Source organism: Panulirus ornatus, chromosome 3 (assembly GCF_036320965.1).
Source record: "Panulirus ornatus isolate Po-2019 chromosome 3, ASM3632096v1, whole genome shotgun sequence".
Taxonomy (NCBI): domain Eukaryota; kingdom Metazoa; phylum Arthropoda; class Malacostraca; order Decapoda; family Palinuridae; genus Panulirus; species Panulirus ornatus.
The window spans coordinates 74,609,536-74,631,324 of NC_092226.1; the positions used below are offsets into that span (position 1 = coordinate 74,609,536).

Sequence of the window (21,789 nt, forward strand, 5' to 3'; positions counted from 1 at the left end):
TATATATATATATATATATATATATATATATATATACTTAGTTATTTACACAAAAAAAATCCAAAAATAATCTCTGACACATTGAAAACAATAAACACAGGTCAATTCCTTTCAAAACTAAACTTACAACATTTCCGAAGTTCACAAATTATTCACATCCAGGGTGTTCACAATTAACACAATGCCTGGTGACTTTCTTGATATAAATCACAACACAGATGAGTGTGGCCAAGCCTTACTGTATCAGTCAGTTTTATAGTTCACGCCTTAGCCCTAATTGCCTCTGTCCATAAACTTCTTTAAACATCAACCCTAAACCACCAGCATCACTTTCTCACATTCCAAGTCCTGCTCCAACACTAACTCCACAACATATTCAACCACCTCACCACTCTAGTATATATCACACCCGGAACCCAGCGTAAATACTAGTCAAACCAACGGTGACCGACCTTTCCTGGTAACCCCTGTGGTCCTCCACCAATATCCGCGCAGTCTAATTACAGTTTGGAATATTCTATGCCACTCCACAGAACCGGGTAGATGTCACCGGACACATTTCCTCTCCACAGGGGATCCCTTGGCCTCAGTGTGCCCATCCGCGACAGAACCTAGCATGCCAGAACCTGCTGTACAATTCTTGTTATTGTACTTACAGTCAGCTTCCATCAAACGACGCCTTGTCGCAAACACTAATCATTGTCAAAAATCCACAATATCCTCACTCACGGAATTCCCCACGTCAATACAGCAGTCTATGACTCTCTATGTACCATATACAACTCATATACCTGCATAAATACCTAAAATTTTCTATCACACGTAATGGTACTGGTATAGTTGCAGTTGCCAAGCGAATGCCTTAAAGTTTACCAATCTGCTGGATAGGCCAACACGCCTCAGGCAGCCTCAACCAGCTAACTTTACACTTTACTCATTATATATATATATATATATATATATATATATATATATATATATATATATATATATATATATATATATATATATATATATATACTTGTTCATTTATCTATTTCTCTATTTCATTTATAATCTTTCGAAAAACCTACATTTATCATAGTGTACCAGTAGACCGTTCTCTAGCGTAATCATTTTACCCCGTTTTCTCTTACTACCATCGCATATCACACTGTACATCTAAGTCACTGGCATTAGATAAATAAGAGTAGACTCTCTTGTTATCGTTGCACATCAGCTGTTTAAAGGTCCACTGTAAACAACACCTATTTACTTTTTACATTTAATTATTCTTGCTTCTTTGTTGTTTGTAGACAATGGATGATTTTTTTTGTATGAATTATGCTTTTTTGTATTAATTTGAGTGACTGCCCTTTAGAAAATTAGAAGACAAAGACGGTGTTTGAACGATGTTATCATTCACTCCTTGGTAAAGACGGGAACGTAAATAACAGTCATTCAGACACTTCTTGGAACGTTACAAAATAATAGCCAATAAACGCAGATAATCTTACTTGATAGCATGCACGAAATAACCCAGACGAAAAAGTATACGAATAGTTGTTTTTTCATTCACTATTAAGAAAACAATGATCAATTTCGAAAGAGTCCTGGCGTTACCCTAGACCTTTCTAACAGGTGCAATACTTCTAAATAGCATGGAAATGTAGATTCCTTTCAGGTGAGAAGTTCATGGGCGAGACTACAATCACAGCCTCGCAAAAGTGACTTCACTCGCAATGTATTCCCATATATATATATATATATATATATATATATATATATATATATATATATATATATATTTTCTTCTTTCTTTCAAACTATTCGCCATTTCCCGCATTAGCGAGGTAGCGTTAAGAACAGAGGACTGGGCCTTTGAGGGAATACCCTCACCTGGCCCAATTCTCTGTTCCTTCTTTTGGAAAATTAAAAAAAAAAACGAGAGGGGAGGATTTCCAGCCCGCCGCTCCCTCCCCTTTTAGTCGCCTTCTACGACACGCAGGGAATACGTGGGAAGTATTCTTAATCCCCTATCCCCAGGGATAATATATATATATATATATATATATATATATATATATATATATATATATATATATATATATATATATATTTTCTATTTTTTTTTTTTTTGCTTTGTCGCTGTCTCCCGCGTTTGCGAGGTAGCGCAAGGAAACAGACGAAAGAAATGGCCCAACCCACCCCAATACATATGTATATACATACGTCCACACACGCAAATATACATACCTACACAGCTTTCCATGGTTTACCCCAGACGCTTCACATGCCCTGATTCAATCCACTGAGAGCACGTCAACCCCAGTATACCACATCGATCCAATTCACTCTATTCCTTGCCCTCCTTTCACCCTCCTGCATGTTCAGGCCCCGATCACACAAAATCTTTTTCACTCCATCTTTCCACCTCCAATTTGGTCTCCCACTTCTCCTCGTTCCCTCCACCTCTGACACATATATCCTCTTGGTCAATCTTTCCTCACTCATTCTCTCCATGTGCCCAAACCATTTCAAAACACCCTCTTCTGCTCTCTCAACCACGCTCTTTTTTTTTTCCACACATCTCTCTTATCCTTACGTTACTTACTCGATCAAACCACCTCACACCACACATTGTCCTCAAACATCTCATTTCCAGCACATCCATCCTCCTGCGCACAACCATACAACATTGTTGGAACCACTATTCCTTCAAACATACCCATTTTTGCTTTCCGAGATAATGTTCTCGTCTTCCACACATTCTTCAAGGCTCCCAGGATTTTCGCCCCCTCCCCCACCCTATGATCCACTTCCGCTTCCATGGGTCCATCCGCTGCCAGATCCACTCCCAGATATCTAAAACACTTTACTTCCTCCAGTTTTTCTCCATTCAAACTTACCTCCCAATTGACTTGACCCTCAACCCAACTGTACCTAATAACCTTGCTCTTATTCACATTTACTCTTAACTTTCTTCTTTCACACACTTTACCAAACTCAGTCACCAGCTTCTGCAGTTTCTCACATGAATCAGCCACCAGCGCTGTATCATCAGCGAACAACATATATATGGGTTTACCCCAGATGCTCCATTGACAGCACGTCGACCCCGGTATACCACATCGTTCCAATTCACTCTATTCTTTGCACGCCTTTCCCCTCCAGTGTGCTCAGGCCCCGGTCGCTCAAAATCTTTTTCCTCTCCATCCTTCCACCTCCAATTTGGTCTCCCACTTCTCCTTGTTCCCTCCACCTCTGACTCACATATCTTCTTTGTCAATCTTTCCTCACTCATTCTCTCCATGTGATCAAACCATTGAATACAAACTCTTCTGCTCTCTCAACCACACTCTTTTTCTTACCACACATCTCTCTTACCCTTTTATTACTTACTCGATCAAACCACCTCACACCACATAGTCCTCAAACATTTCATTTCCAACACATCCACCCTCCTCTGCACCACCCTACCTATAGCCCATGACTCGCAATCATATAACATTGTTGGAACCACTACTCCTTTAAACATATATTACTCAAACGCAGTTTCTCGCATCAACAAGGTAACACCAGGAAACAGACGAAGAAAGACCCATCCACTCATATACACACACATATATACACTTATGCAAACATATACATATATTCACATATTCATACTTGCTTGCCTTCATCCATTCTCGGCGACACCCCACCCCACAGGAAACTACATCATCACCCCCTGCATCAGCAAGGTAGCGCCAGGAAAAAGATGAATTAAGGCCACATCCATTCACATCCATTCTATAGTTGTCACATGTAATGCACCAAAACCGCAGCTCCCTATCCACATCGAGGCCCTACAGACTTTTCCATGGTTTATCTCGACACTTCACATACCCTGGTTCACTTCATTGATGGCACGTTAACCACAGTATACCAAATCGTTCCAATTCACTCTATTCCATGCATGCCTTTCATCCTACTGCATGGTTGGAGGAGGCCTTAGAATGGTCTCTTTCCACACATTTTTCGGTGTCCAGCTTTACCCACTTAACCACCCTATGGTTCACTTCAATTCCCATTACTTTTTTAGCAGTTAATAGCATCAGTAAATCAATTGTTAGTCTTCCAAATAATGCTGCTTGCTCTTTGATATATATATACTAGAACAGCTGATAAACCATATAGAGAGATCCTCCAAGTCTAAACCTATGAGAAACTTTAAGGTCTAGGTTTAAGGAGAATCCATTTCATTAGGCTCTTGCTAGATCATACAGGACTATTATACACCTATAAGAATCTCTGGTGTCTGTCCGGGACTTGTCTGTCTGTAAATTTGAATGGTGGACATTTCTTGTATATTAGTGAACCAGATGTTGTTTAAGGATCTCTTTACTTCATCCTACACTTATAGGATATGTAAACAACAGTAAAATATATTTCACTTCATGCCAGACTGAGGGGATATATAAACACTTGTAAATTACAATGTATATTTTGAAAAATACAATATGTATTACCAAAATATGGAATGTTTCTAGAAATTGGCTCACTTGCAGTAAAAAACCTGGATGCAATATTAACTGATTCTTATCATCACTGAAGCTACAAGAAACAGGAAGTATCAGTATTTCTGGAAATATAAATAATTGAAATAACTCCAGAAAAGGTAACAATATCTGGCAGTGTAATCAAAGTTATACTTTAATGTAAAAGTTAAAAAAAAAAGGTAAAGATGATGAAAAGAGTATATTGCTTATCTCCTTAGCTAGTTAATAACTCCTTCCAAATAGTGTGTAGAACTTGGCAGGCTGCCCACACTTAGGATGTATACAGGACTTACCTGTAACATTACCAGGCTGGTCAAAGGGTATGCAAAGGCTCTTGGCTCCCATACTTGGACCTTTTGTGGATGAAGGCTCATCACAGGCAGAATCTTTCTTGATACTGTCTTCACATGATTCATTTCCACAATATGGAGCCAGCATTATGTTACTGCCATCAAGTGCAGTTATGAATTCTTCCCAGCTATGCACCTGGAACATGTCAAAACCATGAAGGAATATTCATTTGTTCAGTAATGAAAAACAGTGGTTAGTTCTTAAGATACAAATATTTCTCAGATAGTCATCCTTGGGCATACATACACATAAGGTAGTGAAAAATAAAAATCCTAAATTAATTCTTTTAAATATACTAAACTCCAAAAGTGGGACACTGATACTAAATTCTAAAAGATTCAGCAGCTTTTGGTACCATAAAGGGATATGAAACCAAGTGTGAACGAATATGGCCTTTTCTGTGTGTTTTCCTGGCACTACTTCACTGACAGAGGGGATGGCGATGCTGTTTCCTGTAGGGCAGGATGGCACTGGGAAAGGATGAAGGCATGCAAGTATGAATATGCACATGTGTATGTATGTATATGACTGTGAATGTGTATGCATATGTGTGTATGGTGATATGTATATGTATATGTACATGTATGAGTGTGTATATAAGTGGATGGGTCGTTCTTCATCTGTTTCCTGGTGTTACCTCACTGATGCAGGAATTGGCAATCAAGTATAATAATAATTTTTTTTTTTTTCATACATATGCACCATTTCCCACGTTAGTGAGGTAGCATTAAGAACAGAGGACGGAGCCTTAGAGGGTATATCCTCACTTGGCCCCCTTCCCTGTTCCTTCTTTTGGAAAATTAAAAATGGGATGGGAGGATTTCCAGCCCCCCGCTCCCTCCCATTTTTGTCACCTTTTATGACCCACAGGGAATATGCGGGAAGTATTTTTTCTCCCCTAACCCCAGGGATAATAATAATAAAAATAATAATAATGATAATAATAATAATAATAATAATAATAATAATAATAATAATAATAATAATATTAATAACAATTATAATAATAATAGTAATGGGATATGAAAAATATATTTGTAAAGTACTTTTTGCTAAAGCTCTTTATGGATTATGAATAAGAAACCATTTTCTATTCCTACCAAATCAATCAATATACATTTTATAGCTATCACTTATAACTTTTATTTTCGGTTGGATCAAATACACAGCTTCACAGGTCATTCACACATGAAGTGCAGTCAGAAAATGTATAAAAGCCCTTCATAATTACTCATTTTGTTAACAATGCTGGTCTATGAGAAATACTATGTATGATCAGTACTCATTCCCCTGGCATCATCATCATATGAAATACTCCTAGCCCATTACTTTTCATTCACTTAATCTATTTACCCACTTTCTACCTTTTCTTCCTGTATCTTTGATCATACTCTCAAAGATCATCTACAGCAACCTCTAATCTACCTTACACAGTATTCTGTTTAGCCATGGCACTGAATATATAGATAGTACGAATGAAGAGAATGGGCCATCATGACAAAGGACCTCATAAAGATAGGTTTTGTAAAAGAGTTATAAATGTTTAAAAGCATACTATCTATCTATATATTCAATGCTCAATCCCTTTAGGAACTCCCTTTAAGGTGTGGCCACAACAAAAGTCTTACATTGCACTAAAGAATACTACCCAAGCTATTCATCTCTACTTCCCTTATTTCATCTGCCTGTGTCCAAGAAGAAAACTAAGGATTAACAACAATGCTGCTGTACAATTTTTCCATTATGCAAGTTTCATGTACTCTTTTCATTGAACTCCTTCCCATGCACACATCATCCAAATTCCATTTCATTCTTCCAAAATTTTGTTACTGATTAATCAGACAGAACATCTTTCTATTCCCATTGGAATTGGTGTAGTTTCCTTTCTGATCCACCATACATATTTATAAAAAGTGATAATGCACACAAAGTATCATCATTTTTAATCATTTACATACCCTTACACAAACAAAAGTACCAAAGTTCAGTAGTCTTGTGCACACACTAAAGATTTTAATAAACCTATCATAGATGAATATTTAGATTTTCAAAAAATTTCAAAAACATGAAATTTTCTCTCATGTGCTTTTCTGATCCTTAAATGCTATATGGAAACTATTCTGTTTTAAGATGTTTCTACATCCTGCTTGCAGAACCTCTTTCATCTCAAATATTCTTTGCTCCCTGCCTGCAAGAGTTTTAGTTATCCTTATTTTTATGATCAATCACAGTCCTTACCAGAAGTGGCAGAAAGATATTCAATTGTATCATGATTTATACTAACTTTTCTTTTGAAACCTTCAAAAACTTACTAATTTCTTATGTGACTCCAAATCATCCTTAGCCTGTGCAAAGAGTCTATCATGAATCTGGTCTAAAAGTCCTATCATCTTGCACTCGAGTTCAGCAACTGGTATGGTAAGTTTTTCTTTGGTATCTCGACAAACTGCAACAGCCTCTTGCTTAGCCAAATCCCGTGGACCAACATCTAGTCGCACAGGAACCCCCTGTAATAAGGAATGATTCCCAAGAAAATAAGTGTATAAGCATCTGATTCACAAAAATTTCTTTGACAAGGGCCTATATTATGTTTGGCCATAACATTCCTTAAAGTACAACACAGGTTACTATTTTGTAATTGATTAAGATATAAGACTTAATATGAAGTAGCCTTAACCTGCCTGTACCTTACATTCTTTCCTTGATGAAACTGATGCTCCTATCAATCTGATAAAGTGCAGGGACAGCAACTACCAACCCTCTACCTACAATGCATTGCTTCAATGAGTTACTATTTACATCTAAACATGAAAAAGTGTATATATCTGCACTGTGGGAACTAATCTTTTTTTATATTTACAAAATACTATGGCTACAAACCTTCATTTCCCAGTGATTAAACTTCCAACCTGGGCTATAGTTCTCTCTTAGATCACACTCTGCACGTACAGATGACTTTTGCAATCGTTTCTCCAGCACTGTGCAGCCATCATACAGTTCTTTCCTTTGTTCATCAGTCATCTTAGCACTGATTCCACAAGGCACTATTATAACCTGCAAAGTTTTTCATAGTTATAATATTCAGGCAATCCTTTCCTTTTTTTTTTTTTTTTACACTGCTGCATTACTTTCCCTAACCCCCTTTTTTTTTTTTTATTTTCCTTTCTGTGTATACTTCACCCTTATGACCTGCAATCCCAATATTCTCTTCTCTTGTCAACATATAATACCACTAAAGAAATCCCCACATCACTTATGTCAGTAACACTTCCAAATCATGTCATTTGAATAATTTTTCAGCCTATTGTAAAAAACATTCAGAATTCAAACATCTTTGTATAAAATACCTCTTATTCACACAATTCTGTATCTGTAAGAAATACATGTGGATATGAATATAATGGAGAGAAATCACTGCACAACCCACAACTGACCACAGAAATGTAACCTGAAAGTGACGAATGTAAAAGTAAACCCTTTCTTTTCTTTATTCCTAGAGTTTAAGTGTTCAAATAATCATCAGAAATGTAAAACTCTGAGATAATTCTGACAAGAAAGAAAATTCTTGATCATTAAATACTGGATGGAAGCACTGTGGAGAGAATAAGCAAGAACATATACACAAGTAGCGAACTGCACCTACAGAGAATGGCAATGGGAAGACAGACTACAATCGTATTCAAGTAAGAGAAGCAATGCAAGTGATAAAATGAGCTCTACAGAAAAAAGCAATACTCTCCTGGAAAAGGCAGTTGTAAGTAATAATGAGCTAGAAAGTTCTATAAGGTCAAATTGCGGAGGATAATACCTGGATATCAGCAACTCTGGGAGGTAGTACAAGGCCCTTGTCATCTCCATGTATCATCACCACAGCACCAATGGGACGTGTTGAAAGACCCCATGAATTCTGGTAAACATAAGCCATTTCCTCAGTCTTTGGGTCCTCAAATGTTATGTCAAACATTCGAGAAAAGTTCTGTCCAAGATGATGTGATGTAGCTCCTTGAATTGCTCGGCCACTAGCAGACACGAACGCTTCAATTGTAGTAGTAAAGTCTCCTCCTGCAAACTTTTCTTTTTCAGTTTTGCGACCCTTTACAACAGGAATGGCAAGGAGATCTTCATAAACCTGGAAAGATATATCCTTTTCTTACTGAAAAACTAATGCACAAAATTAGTCATAAAAATACTGTACTGTACAAACTATTGCTACTGTACTAATTCATGAGATCTTAACTTGTTGATTTCCTATCCTTTATTTACATGCTGGCATTACTCCATCTAAAATAGCACCAAAAACAGTAAAGATAATGTAGTACACCTCATACCTCATGTATTCCATCAAAGTTTGTTCAGTAATACAACAGAAAAAAATGCCCTTCTATTTTCTTCTATTTCATGAATGCACTTATACATCTGTGAATGGGACAAAAATTCATATCACAAGCAAGAACGCAACTATTCATACAAAATGCAGATATAAATTCTCATTCTTAAAGGACATGGTATCGAGCACAAGAATAATGGTAACTAAAGAATCGATGGATAGCCAGTATAGGAAAAGCAATGTACATATGTTTGGGGTAGGAATGAGAGATTTAGTGATGAAAATGATTGAAAAATATCTTAATGGAAAAACACTATGACAGATGGGACCAGTGAAGCAAAGGATGATATATTTTGGTATTCTCTAAATGTAATCAATCATTTTACATGAAAAATTACTAGGGGCTTACATACTAGTAAAATTATAATGAACTTCAAAGAGGTCAAGTTGTAGGTGAAAAGAAATGAGAAAGTGTACTGGTCCATGAGGTAACACTAAGAATGATTGTTACAGTGTTCCTATGCTTTAAGTTTGTCTTCTAAAGTTTTCAAGATTTTCAAAAGAAATTACCAACCTCTGCATATATATCTAACATTCTATACACTTCCTCTTCAGCTTCTTCTTTTGTGGCAAAGGCCGAGTGTCCTTCCTGCCACAGGAACTCACGGGTTCGCAAAAATGGCTGAGGATGCTTGAACTCCCATCGCTGTTTGGTGAAAAACAAAGTATTATTAGGGAAATTCCACAAACCATGCTTAACCAAATGATGAATTACCCCAAACTTAAGTTTATGATACACTGTACAATACACACCTTTTACCCCATGGTCCATAAATTAATACTATATTACATTTCTGATTCATTTATTAGTGATTTAAAGTTTATAAGCTTAACATGCAGACTATGAAGCACTTACATAAAAAACAAGTAATTCCACACAGGCCAGCAAAACTTAGTGAAGCTCCCAGAAATATGACAGATTTTCAAATCACCTATGAAAACTGTAATGCGAGACCAATTCCTTTGGGATTAGGGTATTAACAGCATTTGGTACTACCTCCGTTTCTTGAGTCATTATAGTAGATATGGCTCATATTCATTACTGTATAAAACATATATAAATGATATAAAGTCTTTGATGATTTCATAGCAAAATACAATACTAACCACAACATTATTCCATTGGTTTATTTTCAAAGGCAGATCTCGGTATGACTGAATCCACTTGGCATAGGCAGGGTACATAATAGTCTCAGAAGTTGGTCGGACAGCTATAGGTTCGGCAAGTTTACTCCGTCCTGAGTGTGTGACCCAAGCTACCTGAAATCATATGGTTCTGTTGTAATTAGCTTTGCAAATGTCATATCCTGCAAGGAGTCACCAATTGACAAAATTTTTACAGCTCCCTTTCAATAATAAATTACTCTTAGATAATATAAAGAACAGAAATGCATAATATTCATAACATTTTGTGGATCTCTACAACTATATGCCATATCAAATAGAACTTTACATGAATTCTCAAATATTTACCTCTGGAGCAAAGTCAGCAATGTGTGTTTTTTCTTTCTCAAGTGCAGCCTGGCTCACAAACAAGGGAAAATAACCATTTTTCACACCAGTCTTCTTAATCTTGGCATTTAAGAAACTCTGCATATGTTCCCAAATAGCATATGACCAAGGACGTAGAATATAGCAACCAGATACATCATAGTACTCAATCATTTCTGCCTTAGTCAGTACCTGGAATTATAAGGCATAGCGAGTACTATCAGAGTAATGAGCATTATCAATGAAGGAATAATTAAAGAAATATTCATTATCATATATTTTGTGTGATCGGGGCCTGAACATGCAGGAGGGTGAAAGGAGGGCAAGGAATAGAGTGAATTGGAGCGATGTGGTATACCGGGGTTGACGTGCTGTCAGTGGATTGAATCAGGGCATGTGAAGCGTCTGGGGTAAACCATGGAAAGCTGTGTAGGTATGTATATTTGTGTGTGTGGACGTATGTATATACATGTGTATGGGGGTGGGTTGGGCCATTTCTTTCGTCTGTTTCCTTGTGCTACCTCGCAAACGCGGGAGACAGCGGCAAAAAAAAAAAAAAAAAATCTTTATCAGAAACATTTCTTGTATCAATAGCAAATGCCTACTTCCAAGAATTGCATTCTTTATCTGTGATATTACTCTAATGTCAATTGCTTCATTTAGAGCTTTGCAGCTCATGCAGAATTTTCCCTGAAGACTGTCAACCACCTCCACAGATAAGGTGCTGACAGTGAAACACAAATGCTTGATTTCATCAACTAAGGAATTCTGAGTGAAAATTTGGTCATCACATAAGTAAAAAGATCAACAGCTTGCACTACAAGAAATAAGAACATGTTTGAAAAGAATTAGAGATGTTCATTATATAAATGATATTACCATGGGCAATGAAAAAAAATGTTTGCATCTCTCTGAATAGCATGGGCATTAAGAAAGAGCTACTTGAGAAAACTTGAAATACAAAAGATCATTTGGAACCAATAAGAATAGCAAGTGAGTAATCAAGTAACTTATCACAAATTTTCAATCACAAAACAAATTGTGATAAGGTTTAAAATGTTGACTTTAAGAAACAGTAATTCCCAGAAATGCCAATGACTATATTTTCTGCTACTCTACTGTGAATACTGTTTTTCCCCTGCAAAGCATAAAACTTTATGTACAATCTTCTAACATTAACTTATGACTCAAACATGAGCATGATGCGAGATTCATTTCAATGACAAAAATGAGATTCGAGGTAAATACAGAAAAATATATCACCATACCTTCTCCATCTCATGCATTTCAAGTATGCTGAAAGCCTACAATCCTCAGCACACAATGAAGTAAAGACAAATGTCAATGACTAATTCTTGCCTAAATACTCTCTCACTAGAAAGAAAGTAATCAACCCTTGTATGTATGATACAGTTCAAAAGACGCAAACTACAAAACTAGATAGTTAACTTACATTAGAGTACCAGTCGGGCAAATTTTCAGACTTTGATACTTCCAAACCCAACCTTGTCTCCTTCTTCGCTGCATCAACATCCTTGTTGCTCCCTGCTTTATCTGCCTTTTCTTTACTTGCCATCTTAAGTTCCAAGAGGCACTCCTTCGCTGAGAAAAAATAAAACAAACTGATAATCATTACAAAAAAATTTTCAAGAAGCCATCAGTGAAAAAACAGGAGCTAACGGGTGTGAGCAACATAAAAGATAATATAAGTATCTACAAGTTTTTGTCGTTATCGAAAGCTAATAAATGCCAGTGTTAGAATTATCAAGATCAAACAGTATAATTTTTTTTCATACTTGACTGTTGATTCCCACTTCAGTGAGGTATTGCCAGGAACAGATAAATAAAGGCTGCATCCACTCACATCCATTCTTTTGCTGTATGTGTAGTGAACTGAAACCACAGTTGCACATGGCTCCTACTTTCCAATGCCAATCTCTCCAGGCCAAGCACTGTCTACTTTGTCGGGTCATAACTCTTATGAGTGAGTGATTAAGGGGGGTCAGGTGGAGGGGTTGACCTGGGTAGCTGGGTGTGTCATGAACTTTTAATGTTTTATAGAAGTGTTGATAAATAGAGAATCTGATCATTTGACCTTTAAAATCTACAGGAAGCCTACGAACTCAGAGTTATATTCATTATTTCTCAGTACATGATCCTTCTGCAAAAATGTCAGTAGTTATGTATATGTTTTGAAGAACACTACGGGTATGTGATCCCATAGGCCTGGTACTCATATGAATGTAGTCATATAAGATGCATCTTTAGGCAGTCATATTATCCCAATTGGTTTGTGAGCAAAGCTTACTGGAAGACTAGGAATACATTTTATGGTTGTAACAAAGATGTGACAAATATGTCTATAGGTTTAGCGTTGCCCTATTCTCCTAACTTAGCTAATTCAAGACATGCTCTAAAAACAGTTCTTGTAATGTTGCTTTCCAGCACAATAACACCATCAGCAAGACCTTAATAAATAGTAGGCGAAATCATGCAACAACTGGTTGTGTTTACACCGTCAAATGCAAGATATGTAAATATGTAGGCCGCACTGGTAAGACTGTAACGGAGAGGTGTTATTGGCAAAGACATTCAGTAAGCAGAGATGACCACAAAAATGCGATCGCTAAGCATTGTCATGAAAATGATCACCCCATAGATCTAGAAAATCCCGGTATTCTAAACCCCTCTGCTGATTATGTCACACGTAACGTCAGTGAATCTCTCTTAACTGCTAATACCAAACATTAAAAAGTTGTCATTACACACCCAGCTACCCAGGTGAACCCCCGCCTCCTGACCCCTCTTAATCACTCTCCCTTACAAGGGTCACGACCAAAGCAGACAGTGACTGGCCTAGAAAGATTGGTGTTGGACGGCGGGAACTTTAAAAGACAAGTAAAAGACATCGAAACCAGGGTCCACCATTCAAAGCCAAGCCAGAAAGACTATTTCATAATTTTCCCAAACTGCTTCCTTCATGTGTCCTGGTTCAGGTCACTGACACCATGTTGGCCATATATTCACAAAGCTCCCATGTACTTTATCCCACGTACGGCTCTCACCCTCCTGAATGTTTAGGCCCTGGTACCTCAAAGCTTCTTTCACTACATCCTTCTCGGTCCTCACCTTTCTTCTTGACCCTTCCATTTTTGACATACACATCCTCTCCATGTGGCGAAAACATTTCAGTACACCCTTCTCCGCTCTCTCAAAGTGTACATAATAACCTCACTTTCCTCTTACACTGTTAGTCCTAGGAGTTTGTTTAGTCTCGGGAGCCCGTCCTAGCATGGACGTGTCGCTCTGTGCCTAGTTGTCAGGTCAAGTGAGGTCACCGCCAAACCACGAAGATCATAGAGCCTCACCATCTGCAGATAACTGCCTCAAAGATTTACATTCATTTACTCCTCGGTTTAAATCTGTGTAATTCTTCATAACAATACCAGCGGGGACTCGCTGCCCACGTGTGTGCATCTTACAGTAGGTGACTCGATAAGGAATTTTTATGATGGGACCGGCGAAGCTTACAAGGGCAGTCTGTTCCGCGTAAATTGCACTTCTAATCTGCAAGATTAGATTAGATTAAACAGTGATATACGTGAAATTACAGCAGCTGTCAGAGTTGAGGATTTGAGACCGGAAATTCTAACACTAACACCTCAGGGTGGAGACTCAGCGACTGACGACGGTATGTGATGACCTCACCCTCACTACCTCCCTCCCTAGCGCCTACAACACCCTAACCCCCCACCACCTGCTCCCTCCCTAGATCTCACCCTCCCCACACAACCTAACTTCACAACTCCTCCTAAGCCTAGTCATATTTACCATTCCCCTCAGCCCTCCACGTCCTGCTACCTCCGCCCATCACCACCTATGTAAGCTCCTCTCACCTTCACTCACTCACACCACCGCTTCCACGCCCAGACCGATCTCACCCCTAACTCACACCCACGCTTCCACGCCCAGACCGATCTCACCCTCACTCACACCCCCGCTTATACTCCCAGACCGATCCCTCTATCATCCCAAGACTTAAGGTCCTTCCTCGCCCTAATCTTTTTTATCCTACCTCTTATCACCCGTTCAGCCGCCCTCCCCCTTCCTATCCCCCGTTGGCCCAACTCGGCGACTTCGTGGAAAGGAGTGAGAGCGACTGTTTTATGATTCTTGGAGATTCGCTGGTCAGGTATCTCGGTGATTCGGGGAACTCAAAAGATAAGAGAACAGTCCAGGTCAACCCTGGTGTCAGAATATCCCACAATAAACGTAAGGAGAGGGAATATAACTAACCGATTGACACCCTGTAAGATCGGGTAATATCGTCACAGTCGGCGCGCTGCCCCCCTGGGAAAAATTGTTAGTTCCGCTCTAGGTAGAGCGCTACGTGCAAATGAAAGACTGAGACGACGCCTGTGCGTGAGTGTTAACATCGGATCTGATAGACCTCGACCTCACAGGAGACAGGAGATATACAACAATGACGAGATCCACCTCAACATCAAACGTAACAAACTTAGCTGAGCGAATCATAAATCAACTTGCCTCACGACTGCGGGGGAAAGTTTGTTTGGTAAGGCCCTGTAGTTTTTGACAAGTAGACCACATCGCAAAGGCGGGTCAGGTCAGGTCAAGTCATATTACATCTCACGAGGAGGAGGTCAGCTCGAATCCCTTCCTCATCCCAACAGAGAGCGACAATTGGGTAGCCGGGTGTCGGGGGCTCGTCAGACTTCGGTCTACCAAATCATACGACCAATCTCGTACGGAAGTCACACAGAGAAATAACCTGGACTTTCCATGACTCTAAGATCCATCCGTAACAAAACTGTTGATTCAATTTCTTGGTAAAGACTGAACATGATAATACCACAGGATAAGGAGAAACCACAGGATACGGAGAAACATTTCTAAACTCGAAAAACAACGATTCGATTAGTGAGGACAATTGGCCAGACTATATATCATTTGTAGGGGATAAAGACGGTCGAGAGGAGAAGGAACTGCACCGTAAAATCCTACCTAAATCCTCAATTTCAGTATAGAATAATTCTTTAAGTCAATCATCAGAATATGATGGTATATTATGTTACCTTCTCAAACCACTGATCTCGCCCTGGCCATAATGATGCGGTAACGTGTAGTATCGCCTGCTTTAAGGGAACAAGGAATCATTGTACCATCCACCCACATCAGGAGTAATACAAAGGTGTGTAAGTGCGAGGCTGGAACTCACAGTTTATCTCTACTATTATTGTCTTCACAGCAAACAGTGAAGGGATGCATGTATTTGGTGATGAGATATACGACATATTCCCATTCATTATACCTTCTAACTTTCCCATTAAAAAAATCTCCTTCAGGCATTCTAATCCTGCACGGTAATTTTTCTTCCTGTTTCCCCATCTTGTGAGTTGCCGGAGGGAATGCAGGATGGGAAGAGAGCGTTTACCCTGCTATCCTAGCTTCAAGGTCACATCACATCGCTCGGACCTTGCCTAGTGGCCTGCACCTCTGTAACACACACTGTCCTCAAGCTTCTCACATCAGCACGTCAGACCTATTCCTTTCTTTGCATTCAGGGCCTAAGATTCGCATCCACGTAACATCACTAAAAATAATACTACACGAGAAAGTACAACACCTTCTTTGGTGCCTGGTGCAAGTTGGCGCGCGTGTGTGTGTGTGTGTGTGCTGAGCAAGGGAGAGAACGTTTAGGGCCGTGGGCTCCTGACAGTCCATATGATGGCAGTTTTATCAATGAAAATTGCACTTGTAGGCTTGAGGACATCTCTCTTCCTCTCATGCACTTTGATGTGTGTGTATATATAAGATCAGAATGTGTTATAAATATTCAAAGTTAGGACACAAGGGACAAACCCAATTGTATTATCTCTCTGCTCGAAACGCAAATATTACCGCACACATAATATACACAATTCATTTACAGTTACGAAGGATAGGAACATAGTTACAAGGGATGGGAACGTTTGATCCTTTCACAACATTAAAACAAATGCTGGTTGTGAATCTGCACCACAATACAGACGAGACGTATGTACCTTCCGGTTCAGCTCATATTAGCTTTAAACTAATATATACACTCAGCGATAACTGTAAAACACTCACATTTACACAAAAGCATTAACTTACCTTAATGTCCCTTCACTGTGGGGGAAACTAGTACACGTTTCACACTATTGTTGCGTTCACAACTGCTCTAATTCAAGGAATGTGACGATAGTTTATACAGTCGCGACACAGGTCCGCGAGTGGCTTTCACCCTCACCGAAAGCGTGTACACATTTGTGATGAAAACGTACCTAAATACTGTATATATCTTCCCAGACGGCTTATATGATTATAGATACTATATTCTAAAAAAAGAAATATCTAAGATAACTTTATGTACTAGAAAACAAAGACTGGACTCTGGTAATCCAGTTTCAAATCTATTAATTAAAGGAATCGAATGCAGGCATCCGGGTGACGTAATCATTACGCTTTAGCCGTCAGTCTACAGTACTCGGTATAAAAAAGAAAATACCAGTGACCCGGTAAAAATACTTAAATATACAAAACACATAGATATAATTTGGATAAGAATGCCACGTATGAGAGAGAAATGGCATTAGTTTATGGACAGATTAATCGATGTAGGCACACTTCATTAAGCGTGTGTGTGAATCATACGTATCAAAGTATACAATTTTTCATTAAATCATAACATCGTAATCAAAAGGTAATAAATAACAAACAGACTATCACCATTTGAATTTGATCATTAGCATTTGGATGGTAGTAAACTTCTTACAACCATTTCTTCATTATATTAATAAAACTCAAGCAATAGGTTGTAGATGTGCCTTATCATTGGTCTCGGTTGGATTTATTAGAGTAGATTTTCTATTACCATGTCTAAAACTTTCACCTTATTCTTTCCAGGGAAAATTTAGTATGACGTACACGCGTATTCGTTTTCTACGACAAGAGAGAACTGAACAAACTTGTCTTTGAGGAGTGACTTTGCCATTTCTGTATCACATACTATCCCAGCATTACAAATTATTTGCTGTACTGTGAATTATGTGATGAAATAGTATTTACAATTTCAGCGTTCAGCTTTTGGATTTTGACAAAGGTTATATGGGTAACAAGATTTGATTATATATAAAATCGACAAATCATCAAAGGGCCTTTTATGAGAGTTCATATTTTACACAAATACAGCTATATAAAAGAGCTAGCTATATTACTATTACACATGGACAAATCTGTGCTAGTTATAAACAACCTGAGAACACAACTCCGACCTGCGCCAGTAATGAGAGTTGACAAATTCCCTAAGCAAGTCGAAATTTGCGCTAGTAGGATAACAGTATGATATCTTAATTGCCAAAGTTGTGTTTAAATGAGCTGGTTACAAAATACAGTCATGAAAAGATTAAATGATTATGTCTCCAGAGTCGAAAAGACTCGCTTACCAACCGATTAGGATGTTTATATAAACCATGTATCATTTATCAAAATTGGACGTCACTTATCAACCAAATTTGAGAAATGTTACAATATTATATCCTGAAGAAGGGACAATGATGAATTTGGTCAAACATGCTTTTTATTGGTTGCCTTTTGATGCATGGAGACCAATGCAAACATTCATTATTGCTGTGATTAAAACAACAAAACCAAATCAATCATTTGCACAATAATGCACGAGTTGTAAGCTAGTGTGGACCTATAGCTAACTTTTTATACAACTTTTTTAAACTTTTACTGATCATATTCTTCCTAGGATAGAGAAATTTGCAGGAATCTTCCGTTGTATGTATGAACACACACAAATATACGACAACCGCGCTTTACATGTCTTCCACACCTCGTCTTCTGATCTATAAAGAGAATAATATCCTTGTAAAGATGTATGCTGGGTAACCCAGTGCTGGTGTGCCACATTACACACAACCGATGTAGATCTTGCAAAAAAAAAAAATATATTAGTAGAAGAGGAGAGTTGAACGACAAAGTTGTATGAATCACCTCACGATCATTCGGCAGTTTGGACATCAATGAGGACATAGTTCGATTTCATTTTTGCAAACTGTACATTCTGGTTTCACCAAGGACTGCACATACAGTATGATTACATACACCTTATTCCCAGTATCTCTTCCACTAATGCTTAAACATGTCATTTTTCTATCTTCAAATGGCGCTTTTATTCCGAACATATTAAAGAAGGCTAGTTTTCTTAAAAACTAAGTTGTCACACAAAGATATATTGACGTAAACCCTCAGGTATTGGCGGAAGAAGACGTAGGAATTGTCCCAGTCGAAGAAATTGGAAAACTTTCTTCCAGGGAACATAAGGTTCATAATTCAAAGATACGTTGGACCTGTTTTCACTGGACCTGTTTAGCCATTCTGCTGTTTTTTTGATGTCGAGTTTCCAATGCACCATTGCATGAAACTTAAATACTTTGCCCTAAGAACAAAATGGTTTTGTCCTACAGAATGCACCGCCATTTTGACATTCTTAACATAGGATTTCAATAAACTGATAAAACAGACGATGCATTATTGTTTAGAGAAAAATAGTTTTCTGTCTTGGATATTGAATCTGAGAAAACTCCACCTGTTTAGCCATTCAGTTGCTTCCTTGATGTCGAGTTTCCAATGCACCATTGCATGAAACTTAAATTCTATGCCCTATGAACCAAATGGTTTTATCCTACAGAATGCACTGCCATTTTGACATTCTTAGCATAAGATTTCAATAAATTGATAAAACAGACGATGCATCATTGTTTAAAAAAAAAATAGTTTTCTGCTTGGATACTGAGCCTGAGAAGTAGTTTAGGTGTGACGGTGTCTAGCTGGTTATAACTACGCTTCACCTCAAGTACGCAGGCGGAGAGTAAGAAGTGTAAACGCTTGTTGGAAAGACTTTGTAAAGTGCAAGATGAAATAACTGTATGGAATTATAATGGCTATGTCTAAGTTACTGCAATATGCCAAACTGCCATTTGAGATGGTGACGGTGGTGGTAATGGAGTGGGTTACGACCACACTCAACACCTTCCTCTCCTGGTATCGGGAGAGGTCACACAGGCAGTTCCTCGAACTGGTGGAAATCAAAGAGGGTCATCCGCGGCTGGAGTTCATCAAGGGTGGCGTCAGAGACTATCGCTACATCTGGGAGAGGCTGAAATTTATCCTTACGTGGTATGTAAACGATTGAAAGGTAAATATACCTATATCTATCTATCTATCTATCTATCTATCTATCTATCTATATATATATATATATATATATATATATATATATATATATATATATATATATATATATATATTCACACATATATCCTTTGAGGGAAAACCCGATTCAAGTAGTCTCTATGTGCTTCACTTGTACAAATTACTCCCTGCTACTAATTCACCCTACACAATCTTCTGGGTCTTTAGGCTTGATGTTTTCCGATTTTTCTTCAGCATTTGCGGACATTTGTTCAGTATGACTTTTTATTCAGCTATTTTTTTTTTTCTAATGCTCTTAACTCTCGTCAGCTCTGCCCTTAGGGCGACTTCACACGCGAATTCATGATGTGATTGTATCTGAGCCTGATATATTACTACAGCGATATTATCCTTCAGTCTGAACGTAACTTTGGAGGATATTTTCTTTCCCTCTGTTACTCCTAGCATTTCCATAATCCTTGTCTTTCAATTTTGTCTGTTCTTTCCTGATTCAGTGAGCTTCCGGATCAAATATTATGAATGATATTTCCCTTCAAGGATGCCACCGGACTCCGCCTGCTTTTCGTTCGAGAATATAATCTTCCTGTCTCTGGTTGTAGTATAACCTTGAAGATGCAGTTGTAAAAGGGGTGCTAAGGGTAATGTTATCAATCTAAGATTACTTTTTGAAGGATGGTAAGGGAAATGTGACCCATTCATCAAGACGGTATGATCCTTTGATATGATGATCTGGCCCTTCAGGGTAGTCTAAACTCTGGACCATTGTATCCAAGGGCTCTAATAGATCACTGTATCCAAGGGTTATAAGAATCCATTGCATCCTAGAGTCCTAAAGCTCAGAACTTACTATTGAAAGGACCAGTCTTATTACGAGTACATTACGGGGCTTTTAAGGATACATACCACTCAGACGATAAGATTATTTTTCTAATATTGGTCGAAAAGGCACGAGCAACTGAGGCCCTATTCAATGCCATCTCATAAAGGCTATAAACATAAGTACCCAGTCTATCGACCAACCCCTTGGGGTGGATGAACACCTGGGACGACTGTGGACTAACTGCCGTTACGAGGATTCGAACCATTGCGCTCGAACCTGGATGGGCGCGCGTGAATGGTCAAGGTCTCAGACATGAGTGTTTACCTGCTTCATTTATGTCCGACCTCATCGAGAACTAGTTTGTGACTGCAGCTTTCAGTAAGAAAATATTATTAAATACATTATGGCCTCCTAACTTTTTTTTTTTCTGCTTCTTGAATTCGCCCCCTACCAGCTACTGCGTGTTGCTGCCGGGTTGGTTGGTTGGTTGGGATTTGGGCCTATAGATTACCGGGATCTCGAAAGCTGTTAGCGTAAAGTTGTATAACCACCAGTCGAATAATCTCGAAACTATTCTCCAGGTGATTAACCTTCTTAAGACCATACACACACTAAACTCCAAGCCCATTAGTCACCTCTACCTCCTCGTACGGTGTGCCAGTTGCACTATCGAGCCAGCTATCAGAGATAGTGAGGTTTTTGTGGCTACCCTATGATCTGAATACGAGACATTCACCGTGATGTGAACTTGTGGTTACGGAGCAAATACTGGACTTTGGGTTAGAGGAGGTTCTCATGTCAGTGTTTTAGAAAAGTTAAGTATTATCATTAACCGATTATTGCACTCGAAACCTTAACATATTGTATCTTACTAGATGAAGAAAAAAAATATGTAGCGACAACTTTTATTATTATTATTATTATTATTATTATTATTATTATTATTATTATTATTA

The 21,789-nt window shown here is 38.3% G+C and overlaps 1 protein-coding gene across 5 annotated transcripts; it reads right to left on the reverse strand.

The window, feature by feature from the left end:
- Nucleotides 1-4,451: 4,451 nt before the first annotated feature.
- LOC139763823 (bifunctional glutamate/proline--tRNA ligase-like) lies at nucleotides 4,452-17,047 on the reverse strand. Of its 5 annotated transcripts, none has more exons than XM_071690160.1 (9): nucleotides 16,906-17,047; nucleotides 12,203-12,351; nucleotides 10,732-10,941; nucleotides 10,366-10,518; nucleotides 9,773-9,904; nucleotides 8,680-9,000; nucleotides 7,752-7,925; nucleotides 7,184-7,378; nucleotides 4,452-5,006 (listed from the first exon to the last, which is right to left on the reverse strand). In XM_071690160.1, exons 2-9 carry the CDS (start codon nucleotides 12,323-12,325, stop codon nucleotides 4,743-4,745), a joined length of 1,572 nt encoding a protein of 523 aa, XP_071546261.1. In that variant the 5' UTR covers nucleotides 12,326-12,351; nucleotides 16,906-17,047; the 3' UTR covers nucleotides 4,452-4,742. The 5 variants fall into 5 exon arrangements, with proteins under 5 accessions (XP_071546261.1, XP_071546270.1, XP_071546245.1 ...); XM_071690169.1 differs by having other exon boundaries at nucleotides 12,203-12,346; nucleotides 16,906-16,992; XM_071690144.1 differs by lacking the exon at nucleotides 16,906-17,047 and adding an exon at nucleotides 12,614-12,761.
- Between the last annotated feature and the right edge of the window lie 4,742 nt (nucleotides 17,048-21,789).

Coding starts and splice junctions, on each gene's coding strand:
- LOC139763823 (XM_071690134.1), bottom strand. CDS start 12,662: ATGTGCAACTGTGGTTTCAGTTCACTACACATACAGCAAAAGAATGGA. Junction 10,942..12,202: donor TGCCCGACTGGTACTCTAAT/GTAAGTTAACTA, acceptor TTATAATTCCAG/GTACTGACTAAGGCAGAAAT. Junction 9,001..9,772: donor TGTTAGATATATATGCAGAG/GTTGGTAATTTC, acceptor ATATCTTTCCAG/GTTTATGAAGATCTCCTTGC.